The sequence below is a fragment of the Suillus clintonianus genome (assembly GCF_016758775.1).
Source record: "Suillus clintonianus strain FC179 chromosome Unknown DEU56scaffold_30, whole genome shotgun sequence".
Taxonomy (NCBI): Eukaryota; Fungi; Basidiomycota; class Agaricomycetes; order Boletales; family Suillaceae; genus Suillus; species Suillus clintonianus.
In genome coordinates this window covers 157531-170097 of record NW_024539254.1, presented here as the reverse complement: position 1 = coordinate 170097, position 12567 = coordinate 157531, and the positions used below count along the sequence as shown (strand labels likewise).

The following is a 12567-nucleotide window of genomic DNA, read 5'->3' as shown; positions in this document are numbered from 1 at the left end:
GGGTGATACTAGCAATAGTTGAGGTCGGGAACTAGACATTCAACAATTTAAATATTTAGTGAGAATTTTTGATCGGAGTTACAGTAACGGTGTTTCAAATCAAGCAAGAACTGTGATCAGAGCAAGAACGGTCAGTTACACGGCCAATCGAAATCAACTAGACTGTTTAAAATTGATCCTGCTGTCACGGTAGACTCGGACCCGTGGTGCGTGGTCATATCTTCGTCTTTATTTATGTACATCATGGACTTTGTTTGGTCGCTGTAATATGATTATTTTCTGACTTTCTCCTTACTACTGTGACTGACTTGAAGTACCTCAGGCTGGTACTGGATTTGTTCAAGCTTGCTGGTGAACGTTTTCGTTGTGTTGATGCACAAGTTACAATACTCTACGGTGCGGCAAGATGATCGTGATATCCGAGTCCGACTCGGATATTTAGCGTTCACAAGAAGTTCAATTTCAACTTGAAGTTGGTACAATTCAAACTTGACCCCCCGGATAGTACAGCTTGAGTACAGCTTGAAACTGGTTTAAGTTGACTGCTATCATGGTCATGATCGACTCCTGACTCGGACTTGGCGGATGTTCAAATCATGGCCGCATCCAAGGCATGCTGCCAGTGTTCGGGGCTCGGTTCACCATGGCTCCCAGGCTGTTGCCAATGCTGGCTGTCGACAACTCCACGTCACTCGTCTATCGTCGACCTTCCCCTCTCGTGCATTCTCAGGGTTTTCAAGTTGGAAGTGCGGTGACTGGGGATGGTTTAAAAGTCAGTGTATGTTGGCTGACTCCTGTCTCTCGCAGTGCGCGTCGAAGGGCCTCGTGTCGGCGGCTGTCTTCGACTGTACCTCTGTCCCTACACCCTTCCTGGTCTCGATCGTCCGTATTGTGTTTCGCCGTCGGATCTGTCACGGTGGGCATGCGCATTTGGAGTTCACTGGAACATAATTGTATGTTGGCCGTTGTCGACCCTTCTCTCGATCATCCGTATTCTGGTGTTGCACGAGGGTTGAAGTTCGCCTACTGCGGCTAGGGCTCACCCCTCCCTAACCACTGCCCGTTTAAAGTACCAGGGTGTTGGCTACTTTCCGACATTCATTTTGTTTCGGAGCCGAGCAATGTGCTTCCGACACCATATTTTCACTCAATAAAAATTACAGATCCGAGTCGTAGTTTACACCACCTCAGTCACCGCGACTTTGCCATCGCTGCGGCTCGTGTCCAATTCACCTCCGTTATAATACTGACGCAACTTTTAGGATGTGTTTGTGCACGCGTTTGAATAGAAGAAGGCTTCTGCGCGTACTAGACTTCACGTACTAGTACTGGTAGCCTCGCACAAGCCTCGTGGGATCGGTTCGACCAGGGCCCTAGCAGGCCCCCCACCCCCTAATTTAACGTGAGTTCTGCTTGGGATTTATGAACCCGAGGTTTGCAGGCTTATGATCTCTCAAAGTTCAACGTTCTTCGGACCCTTACCCCTGCCGCCTATTCGATTCACAATCCACCAGGGTGTATTCTGCTGTTCGAGGCTTGAGCCGAGAACACTGGTTGAATCATTCAACTTAGCAGCAGGTAATTGTACGTCATTTATTCTTAAACAACGATGATATTGACATAATGCAACCCCACCACAGCTTGTATTATGTACATAATAATGATTCTGTATCTCATGGCAAGTTTAAATACGTTGGATTTTGAATGCCAATCGTACTCGGAGTTTATCATCGTACTGTGACAATGTTGCCGTTTTTTCTGAGTACCCGCTGTTGGACTGTCAGTCAGCAGGCTATTCAGACGGTCACCGAGTCGTCGTACTGCTCAATCGCAGCATGCCTGCAGGTAAGGGATTTCCCCCCCCCCCTTTCAATTGAAGATGCACTAAATGATTCGTATGGTGCTGATAGATCGCAGGGGTACTAGTAGTCGCCGTCACGGACAAAACTACAAGTTTGTTGAAGTTGACTATGCCGTGGATGTCGCACTTCGGAACAAAGCGACGCGTGTTGCAAGGCAGGAGTATAGCATCGATGTCTCGATGACAGGCCCGGACGACACTAGTACTTTTTGTCACTATATTCCGCCATCACAGCCGCCTTTGCCCGCACCCCCACACCCACCCTTACATCTTCCGCCAGGTCCACCGTCCCCCGAAACGCAATCCCCATCTCCACCACCCATTCTTCCATCACCATCACCTCCGAGTCCATCACCGTTCGTTCTACCACAGCCATCTCCTCCATCTCCGTCTTCTCAATTACCACTCGTTCTACCACCCCCGTCTCCCCAATCACCGATTGTTCTACTATTTCCACCATCGCCACTTGTTCTACCATCCCCATCTCCGCCATCACCGTCCCTGCTACCGTGGGATTCACCCGTACTCCTAGCACTTCCAGTGCCAATGCCGGCCACAAGAATCGGCGAGTTAGATGATGAGCCTGAGTTAGTAGTACCCGCTGCCGCCGACCGTGATGAAGGTCAGCTTCAAGTTGAACCTGAAACCCTCCCGGGACAACCTGAACAGAATTGGGACATGGAACAGGTGGCCGACATTTGGTCTTACATGAAATTTTGATGGAGGATGGCTTCTACCCTCGCATACTAGTACTACTGTCATTACCGTTTAAGTTCAAGTTGCATTGAAAGTCTGACTCCCTCAGATTTAAATCATTTGATCCATTAGGGAATACCAAATTAAGACCAACTATTTGTCATGCAGTTGCCCGCGGTTGTCTCCTATTGATTCTCGGCATTTACCGTAATCATGATCGTTATCATTTGTAATAATCATGGGAGCTTCTTCAAGGTTCTGACCTCAGTGCCACCAGACACTCATCCAGCACACATCATGCCTGCAGCCATAGTGGACCGCTCTGGCATTGTGCATGATCGCAGCTCTTATACCTCCAAGGCTCCAAACCATTTCAAACCCTACAATACCAGAAGCTTTAATGCACAAGCGACACGCATTATCCCCTCCAGCAGTTCCTTCACCGACTCCAACAATGAACAACTCAAGAATATGAAATCTGGGTTGATATCTCCAAGTTTACCGCTGAAAAATAGCACTGCACACCAAACATACAAGTCCCTGCCTGTGGAAGAGGAGGTAGAGCTCAAGAACAACTTGAACCTGAACCCAGCTGAAGACTCGGATGTCCCCGCGCTGGATTCTAACCCTACTGCAGCAGATTCATTGTATGAACATGATACTAAACACTACCCTTCTGAACACTTTACGCCGAGTATGTTCAATGGGAAGTGAATGTTTACTATGTTCTAATTGTGTTAAAGATGTATGGAAAGTATTGAATTATTTGATGACTCCAGCACAAAGTCACATGGTATGTGTTTTGCCAGTTCACCAGTCAAAAATTGATATGCTTACAATTATACAGGAATTCCGCGTGCGAGCAAAATAATTCGAATTAATAGAACACGCGGTGGGAGAAACGGCCCGCATACCTACGAAGCCCAGGTCGAGGCGATTTAATTACTTCTGTATCGAGCAATGCTAAATCCGGCGTTACAGGCTAACTTACGACTATAACGCAGAACTCCTTACCATCGACATGCCCACTGTCCTACACGAGTCATTCTACGACGACTTGAAGGATTCGTTTACCGTCGCCATTCGTAGTTTTCCTTACCATCGCCTGACTATCCGGCCCCAGATTCATATGAATCGTACCCTCGCGATCAAGGATAAATCTGTAACTCCAGATTTAGTTATATCGCTGTCGGCCACGCGGGGACCCAGTGAAGTTCTACTCATTCCTTACATAGGAGTAACCGCGTTAACGGAGGAGTGGGATCATGTTTTCGAAAAAATGGTGTCAATGATCGCGCAATATCCCGAGACGATCTTAGCGTCGATCGTCTTGGTGCGAGAACTCAAACGCTACGCCTGTCCCGCAGAAAAATCTACTGCGACGGAGACGTTGCACAACCGTTGCAACAAAGAAGAAAAACCCGATCCATTGTCACTCAAGTCATTCATGAGGATGTGCTCGACGCCACGGACAGTCGAGGAGCCCGTCAAAGTCGCCGATCACATTTGGTGTCACGTGGAATCTGTCGAATACTTTGTTTGGTTGAAGGGCGAAAAAGATAAGCCGATAGACTTGAGGAATAGCAAGCCAGAGTACAGGGCACATGGCGTAAATTTCTCTTTTGTCTCATGCGCAACGAATCACTCAATCCCATCCAGACTCTCATGCCTGAATTGCGCATGGAGAACGTAACGAAGATATTCGACCGAGGGTTAGCAGAGATGAAAGACCTGTTCGTCAGGTTCCAGACAGACCTCGATCCTGCCGTCGACCGTTCCGCGCTTGAAAAATATGTTATTCCATCCTTCCCTATCGACTGGTCTCTTAGCGCGCTGGGAATTGCGACCGCGGCGGACTTTACTGCCCATCTTCGCTATGTCAATTGGCATGCGGTTTGTTTCAGAGGCGTGAAGCGTTCCCGCGATTCGTCTTACGCCCCGTCGGAATCAGAGGGTGGTAGCTCCGTGTCTGAGGTGGATGACCCCAAGCCTCAGCCTGCCAGTGCGGGCACCAAGAAGACTCCTCCCACCCCCTCCCACCACGCATTTAGAACGATCATTGTGGGTCCCAGAAAGTCTGATTCTACCGTGACGCCCGTGGCGGGTACCAGCAGCAAACCCTTGAAGGCCAGCACGTCTAAACCCTCAAAGGCTGCTGCGGAAAGCACGTCTAAACCCTCGAAGGGCAAGGGCAAGGGCAAGGGCAAGGCTAAGCCTTCCAACAAGTGTGCAAAGCATTAGCGCGCTTTGGGGATCGTATCAGGCTGAGGGAAACTGGGGCGTTCCATTGACGCAAGCCTGAGTTCATCATGTTTTACTTGATTTTTGCTTTCGCGCTTTTCGTGTTACGCTTTTCGTTTTACGCTGTTCACGTTTTCATTCCTAACGAACTTTGTTCATGTTGATTGCAGTTCCACGGTGTTAGTGACTACTACTAGTAGTAGACAGAGTGACTCAATTGTAATCTCCTATCATACTCGACGTTGACTCGAATTAACAAACTACAGATTGTCCTTGCATATTGACCAATACACTAGTACTACGCACATGTACTACTACTTGTGCTTAGATAGACTACTAGTACAACTTGAAACTCTGCGTTTACTAAGGCCTCTCGACGGCCACGGTTGTGAAATTTTTGGCTGATCACGTGATAGGGTTGTTTGCCAAAGGCTTTGGATCCAAACAAACCGTGACGTTCCAGCCATCGTGTCACACACACCGTGGCCATGATAATCATGAATCATGATGCTCTCGCAAGGCGATCCAACGTCCTGACAATCCGAGTCTTGGACCCTCACTGCAGCTGGGGTACTATTAATGATTGGGTATTTTCAACGTATCAACACAGTACATCCACTCATACACAACGTTCCCCAGATTTCTCAATGTCCGAGTCAGCGCGCCAGTGACATCCCGTGGGGTTTTGAGCAGTATGCTGATTTTTCCGTAAGTACTTATTTCCGTTTGCCTTGAGCCCGAAGCCGGCTTAACTAAGATCTCTCAATGCGCTACTAGTAGGTCATCAATCAGCGTAACCAATCTTGTCAGCTTCCCGTCTTTTGGCAAGATGATGGGAGCTCAACTATGACGGACGTTGACATGATCTGGGTCATTCCAAGAGTCAAGGACCTCGAGTACCCCGCTGGTGAACCTGCAAAGCCCATCGAGGTGGTCATCTTCAACGAGCCCTACCTTATCGAAGTGGAGACGCACATGTTGGACAATATTGCCTTCGTTATCCTCGACAGCCCCGTTTTACGTGCATAGACCAAGTCGGACCCCTACCCAGCCCGCATGGACGATCTTAGTTCTGCCATCTTCTACTACACGTGGAATCAAGCCATCACAACTACCATCCGCCAATTCCCCGTCATCGACATATACCACGTCAACGACTACCACGACGCGCTCGCTCCGATATACCTCCTGCCCAAAGCAGTACCCGTCCGTCTCTCGCTGCACGATATTGACTTCCAGGGTCTGTGGCTGCTTCGAACAAAGGAAGAAATGAAAGAAGTCTGCTCCGCGTTCAACATCAGCAAAGAGCACTGCACGAAATACGTCCAGAAACACGTTCAACCTGCTTCACGCCACTGCATCATTCAGTAGCGTTCATCAAAAGAGTATCAGTGTCGCTGGTGCGCCAGACAAGTATGGGAAGCGAAGTTGTCGGTTGATGGAGATGTACCCTGATCGTGTTTTCTCGAAACCAGAGTTCACTGCGCTTTCCCCTTATCTATTTAGTGGTGCTGATTTCCCTTTGATTCCTTCTCGCGATGAATCATTTAGATTGGTCGCTGTCGAATTCGCTAGGAAAGGCACCCTTGGTGTCGGTAGTCGACTTTGTGGTCTTGGGTTGATGCCTGGATGAGTGAGTGCTTAGCGTAGTCCTATTTGAGCGGGATCTAATGCGCTTCTGCTCTTAGTGGTTCCCTGTGGAATCTACCTCGACGGCCTATATGTTATCTTAGCTTTCGAAGACGATCAAATTAGAAGAAAGAGCCATACTTCGTGCTCGGTCCACCGTCCAGTGTTTCCCAGTCGTCGAATGGCGTCAGCGGATGGAAGACATGCACCGAAGGAGTATCTTCAAAACCTACTAGTACGTGTTATGAGACTCGCTTACTTGCACCCCCCTCATATCCGCATTTAGAATTGCCCTATATGTCTCGGCGGTTTTGAGCGTTGTATAAATAATGGTCTGGCAGGCGGCTTTTCTTACTTACCTGCATCTTCTCTACAGCTCTCTTCACCTTCACTCTTTAATTTCTGGCACTTTTTCAAGTTGCTATTTTATTTCTGGCCCTTGTCACTCTTTATTTTTGTCAACCCGACACCGACACCATCACTTCTACCATGTCCCAGTCCGAGTCTGTGTCAGAGCCTGGACTCGGAAATGGGGTACACGCCCTCTCACTTCCAGACCTCTCCGGTGCAGTCCCTACCTCTGCAGAGGCCAGGGCCAAACGCCGCATCGCTGCATTAGAAGAAGAATTGCAGACAATGAAGGATGAAAGAGGACCTAAACAGAGGTTCGTCGCATACCGTTTTCCTCGCTGCCTCTTCCTCATAGATACTCACAGAAAGATGACCTACTACGTCGCACAAGGCAGGGCGGTTCGCCGAATGACCGTCCTCTACACTAGCTTAGAAAATTTGATCGCTGAGAACGATCGCAGGTATGAGGGAAGCTTGGTTAACGACATTGCGCAAAACACCACAGAGTAGGTCTTTTCTTTTTTTATGACACATTCAATTGATTATTATTCAGACAAAACCGCCTGCAGCGCGGCTACCTCGCGCTTACACAGACTCTGCCATGGCTACATGCTAAACTTGCAGATTGTGATTACGATGAATCTGAAGAGATGTTGAAGAAGGTCTGTGCTCTCAAAACTTGCGCTTTCACTGCACACTCATAATTTTATAGATCAGAAGAGGAGCCGATGCCGCCCGTGGCGACGATACATCCACTCTCAAGGATCTCGTCGCCGCCTGGATCAATCAGGATTTTCGTCCTACCATTCTACTCAGGTCCAACGACAAGCACTTGCGCGGGTTCGCACACGACGTTTGTGGGAAACTACTATGCCCCACTGAGTGGGATTGGAATGATGACCGGTGAGTATCAATGCACGTGGAATATTTACATGACGCTGAAGCCTGAGCAGCGTGAAGGCGGGCATTCACGATAGAACGACAGATTTCATCGTGTCGGAAAATTCTTGGCCGCTGTTTGTTTACCAGAATTACACATTCGACGACAGCAACCTGGAGCAGGGCCTGTTCATGTCTAAGATCCTCGTTCAGGTCAGTACATCATGATGGGTTCTTACTAGTCGTGAAAACGTTACTCATGTCTGTATGGTGCCAGGCTTTCAAAGCCGTATTTACGTCACCATCTTCCGCAAGAGAAGCTGATGGCGACGGTGATGGAGCCGATATACTCGAGAATAACCGGCGCGCCCGACGGGCATTAAACCAAGTCAAGGTTAAAACATGTGTGGCGTCAATCATCAACACGAAGAGAGTTACCCCTCGCTCCATCACCTATGTCGTCTGTCAGGTGAGTACATCTGATTGTTCACCCATCGATGTCTGACCTACTATCATTCAGGTTCGGTTTGCGCTATCAAGCGTCTCGTCTTGGCGCACCGTTGACGGCAACTTCGATTACGAAGTGTTTTGGAACAACATCGTCGATTTCTTCAAGGATGTCCCTGGACCTATCGCACGACATCGGGTGACCAAGCTACTCGAATGGTGGACAAGGTATTGCTTACCGTGGTCTGCTATATATCATCTAACATTATTTTTAGGAAGATTTTCGGGAAAAATCATCGAGAGGATCTAACCCCGGAAGTTGTATCCAAAATGTCCGTTACAACGCTAGCCGAGCAGAGAAAGAGGCTGGAGGAATCTGCTTTCGACTCGGATTAGCCTGATCATAGTTTTATATATCCGATATATTACAATACACTTTTTTAATGCAATCATAAATCTCATGTTCGTTATTATATTTCGAGATCACAAATCGGAAGGAATGATTTTCAGCGATCGTACTCAAGGCTTGACATGCAGTCTACAGCGAGATTTGTAGTACCTTCCAATTCCACCAATTCATAGAAATCTTTGGTATGTGAACAAACATGTCTATGACAGCTACAACCAACATTATGTTGTCTCCGTGCGGCATCAGTCGTGGATATTTGCCAGTTTAGAACGCCCCCAGTGGAAGAGGTCAATCGCGGTCTCCGACTGAAGACTATCAGTTGGAAATACTAAACATGAAAGGTGGGTCTGGTTAGGTGACAGAACTCGGGCAGACATCGGTATATCCAATTATACCTGAGCGGAGCACGCAACTCCATCATTGTGGTGTTCAGTTTCCAAGCGGTAAATAATTCTGCTACACCCAATTTGATGTATCCAGTGTATCAGCGGAACGAAGGAATGATTGTTGCTGCCGTTATTTCTACTTGCCTAGGCTGATCAGTACAGAGCAACTTGCTCTACTGACACGATCCCGGAACCACGCGCCTTCGTATGAATTGCTGCTGAGTTTCCTGACAGATGAATTTTCCGCTCGTGTTTAGAACAGACATGAATTTGGTAGTTTAAGGCATTGGACTTAGCGCTTGCCCTATCTTTGAAACGCACTAATATTGTATGTTTTGTACCAAGTGAGTAGCAGCGTCAAACTTGCGCGAAGTAAGTACCGGTGTCAGTGTGGCACATTGGGTTTGTTTTCAGGACGACATAGCCACGTATCTGATGTATTTGATGTATATCAATTCTATGTACCGCTGTGTCGTTGGTCAGACACATCAACAGACATGTATATAATAAATTGAGGTACTTTCGGTAGTAAATGTCCTGTCGTCTGATATGTATTTTGATGTGCGAACGCCTACCATCGTTCCGCCACTCACTAATTGAACACTTTGAGGTAGTGTGTCTAGATTCCTTCCTACATGAAGGATAATTGACTTTTACAATATTGAGCCGAGGGCTGAGCAAGGCTGCAATATCCTGCTAGATGTGGCAGTCTGGCAATTTCCCATCCAATACGGCGGTCTAGATCAACCAGCTTACAAATAATCACCCACCTCGTGACTGTGATATTTAGCCGTCACAAGCAACATTATTAAGAACCTGCGGTATCGTATGGTGGCTGTAATCTTATGAGCAGCGTCGCAAACGCATCGTTGACACATTTATCGTATGGTGGCTGTAATCTTGTGAGCAGCGTCGCAAACGCATCGTTGACACATTGCTTCGATGATGGATATGTTCTGAACTAGTTGCAGGACTGGGCGCGATGTATATGATACAAATCTCAGTCAGCCTAGGCAAGTACCTATCACTTCAGAGTGAAGTGTCCTGTATCTTACCAAGGGAACGTGTTGTCGAACGTGAACCTCGCTTATTCTCATTATCCAGTCGAATATTAACACCAGCTCTCGCACCAGGCGTGCTGATTTACAGAATTGTGGCGAGACGGAAAAACCTTGTACGAATATTTGGTGGCAACTTTTTGCGTCGCTCTGACACTTACAGACTCGCATTTTACTTCATTGGCCTGCGTTCGTATATTCGTTTGGAGGATGATCTAAGCAGAAGACGGTACGTCGAGCACAGGAGAACTTGCTTGGCTGCCATGAAAATGCATCGTTCTCACGTAAGATCAAATAATTATATGCAAACCCCACTGCCACATTTATGGGGATTGGTGTTATTGTTATGAATATATAGTATACTATGACATTTTAATATGTTCATCAGTTCACTGATGATATTGTGTATCCATTCCCAGTGGTGAGCCTATCAATAAATTTCTTCAATCACAGTTGAGCGATAGTTTCATTGAAGGCCTTGCTTTGAGCATCAGGGGATTATTGTCGGAACGTGATTGTGAAGCAAAATGTGAGTTAGTAACGCTGTCATCCAAACATAGTTCAGAAACATTTCAAGTACTTTCTAAGGCGGTAGCCCTTGGACATTCACTTCCCGCGACCCGGGATGAGCGCTGAGCCCTCGTGATTTCAGCTTTACACAGCTTTCAGTTGTGCTTCTTAGTACCGCCACGAGACCTGGGCCACCGCAGCATCGAGTCAAGAAAGAGATGGAAGCGGAAGCGCTACTTCTTGTCTATGGATATTCAGGAGGTAAGGGATATCATATAAATCAACCAAAACTACGTGTTACACCACAGACGAATTTAAACTAAAGGTTTCACCCTGTCAGAAAGCGCCTGTAATCGTGGACTACACAAATTAGACATGAGAGGGTGCAATGACCGTACGTGACACTTGTTCTGTAATCCAGTTCCACGGGCGAGAGATGTGATGTTGTGTGTTCCGGTACCACATGCGAAGCAATTGCCCACCTAGCATTGTAGACGAGTGCATTACAAACAGCACGAGGGGTACAACTGAAGATGCAATAATGAAGAGGACAAAGTTAGAAAAAGATTCAGCTGCCATCGTTATGCTCAACGAGAACACAAACAATATCATTCTGTCAAACAATGAGCCACTGAGCCATGGAATGCAGCCGTAAACGCACCCCCAACGCAAAAGTCCCGACGGCAGACTGAGCATAATGGCGAGGCCTCGGAGGCCTAGAAAAGAACGTGACATTTGCCGCATGTAACGAGCCTGTGGACGTAAAGAATACAGTAAAACAATGTAAAAAGAAACTTACCACTTTAAAAGTAGTGCCTCGTAGACTGTCATTGACTTGTCCAACCAAGAATAGTGTGGATGCTAATGAACCAAAGGTACAGAGGACAGACATGAAAATTCCATTGAACGTGATCGTCCGACCCTTGTTAGGAACTGGAATTGAGAGAAAGCTGATATCAACAGCAAGCAGCACAGTAGACTGGAACATCATTGGTTGTATGACAATATACGATAAAAGTACGACTCACAAATATTGCATATCCATTCCATTCAGTGGTGAGCCTATCGCAAAATTTGTTCCACCGCGGCCAGATGACGGCTTCATCGACCCATATCCTCTGAATACTCCTCATTTGAGCATTCGGGCCATTAAACAGAAATACATTCAAGATGCGAAAAATGATCGTTTGTGAGTGGCCATCAAGTGCTCCGTATAATGATTGGCCTACGTCAAGTCGGGCGCCTGGTTGCCCGCAGAAATTCTTAAACTTGGCGGAGCCTAGCAACATAATCAAGGAATGGTGTGGCAGATGACAAGCTGGAGCTCACAGAACAATGACATCAATCTAGCTGAAATCAACAAGCATATCAGAAACAAACAATTGACCTTCTGTGATTGGATTTACCTGCGATACAAACGGAGTGCTCACGCTCCTTGTTAGCACTGTCTGTAGAAAGAAAAACATCAACAACAACAACAACAACAACCCACATCAGGGAATGATTCACTCATGAGACAATCCATAAGCCCGAGCAAGCTAGCAACCTCGTCCGCAGTAAATTAAGAACGCGAGAACTCAGCCGTTGAATGAAACGACTGTATTCATGTACTGTACCTAAGAACGCGAGAACTACGTGCGTGTCAGCGACGTCCTACTCAAGTAAATACAGTACTCACCTCAGCCGTTGAATGAAACGACTGAGGGAGAAAATAAGAGGCGAGTAACGCTAAGTATCTGATATCCAAAACATTGACAAACAAATCTACCGAGGTCGCAATCATATCAACTATCGACACTCCCACTCGAACGCGGTAGTAAGCCGAGGGCCTTCGTAAATCTTTGATGCTTCTCCTTCGGCAATGCTTTCGTCATGATATCTGCAATCATGTCTCCCGTTGGACAATAGTCTACGACCGCCCACTTCTTCTCGTTCACTGCGTCGCGCACATAATGGTATTTTCGCCCGATATGCCGCGTTCGGGCACGATACCCTGGATTCTTCGTGAGCGCGATGGATCCTTGGTTGTCCGCAAGCAAAAGTGTAGGTTTCAGTTGCTTGTATCCCAACTCGTCCATCAGTTCCCGCAACCAAGCGATT

General features: G+C 47.2%; 5 protein-coding genes across 5 annotated transcripts; 4 read left to right on the top strand and 1 right to left on the bottom strand.

Annotated features, from left to right (window-relative positions):
- Positions 1–1835: 1835 nt before the first annotated feature.
- DEU56DRAFT_912112 (uncharacterized protein) lies at positions 1836–2581 on the top strand (the record flags this gene model as incomplete). The annotated part of the gene is made up of 2 exons (XM_041357369.1): positions 1836–1845; positions 1911–2581. 2 exons carry the CDS (start codon positions 1836–1838, stop codon positions 2579–2581), a joined length of 681 nt encoding a protein of 226 aa, XP_041209097.1.
- Positions 2582–2854: 273 nt separating this feature from the next.
- DEU56DRAFT_912111 (uncharacterized protein) lies at positions 2855–4798 on the top strand (the record flags this gene model as incomplete). The annotated part of the gene is made up of 3 exons (XM_041357368.1): positions 2855–3251; positions 3562–4166; positions 4217–4798. The coding sequence occupies 3 exons, from the start codon at positions 2855–2857 to the stop codon at positions 4796–4798; spliced, it is 1584 nt and encodes a 527-aa protein (XP_041209096.1).
- A 1435-nt stretch (positions 4799–6233) lies between these two features.
- On the top strand, positions 6234–6431 carry DEU56DRAFT_735688 (uncharacterized protein; the record flags this gene model as incomplete). Its single annotated transcript, XM_041348467.1, has 1 exon — positions 6234–6431. A coding segment is annotated over one exon (198 nt), but the record flags the coding sequence as incomplete, so codon positions are not given.
- Positions 6432–6916: 485 nt separating this feature from the next.
- DEU56DRAFT_735776 (uncharacterized protein) lies at positions 6917–8500 on the top strand (the record flags this gene model as incomplete). Its single annotated transcript, XM_041348472.1, has 8 exons — positions 6917–7092; positions 7144–7284; positions 7332–7440; positions 7491–7681; positions 7732–7870; positions 7935–8063; positions 8178–8332; positions 8380–8500. The coding sequence occupies 8 exons, from the start codon at positions 6917–6919 to the stop codon at positions 8498–8500; spliced, it is 1161 nt and encodes a 386-aa protein (XP_041209094.1).
- A 2621-nt stretch (positions 8501–11121) lies between these two features.
- On the bottom strand, positions 11122–11651 carry DEU56DRAFT_944148 (uncharacterized protein; the record flags this gene model as incomplete). Its single annotated transcript, XM_041358974.1, has 3 exons — positions 11122–11220; positions 11267–11446; positions 11496–11651. Coding segments are annotated over 3 exons (435 nt in total), but the record flags the coding sequence as incomplete, so codon positions are not given.
- Between the last annotated feature and the right edge of the window lie 916 nt (positions 11652–12567).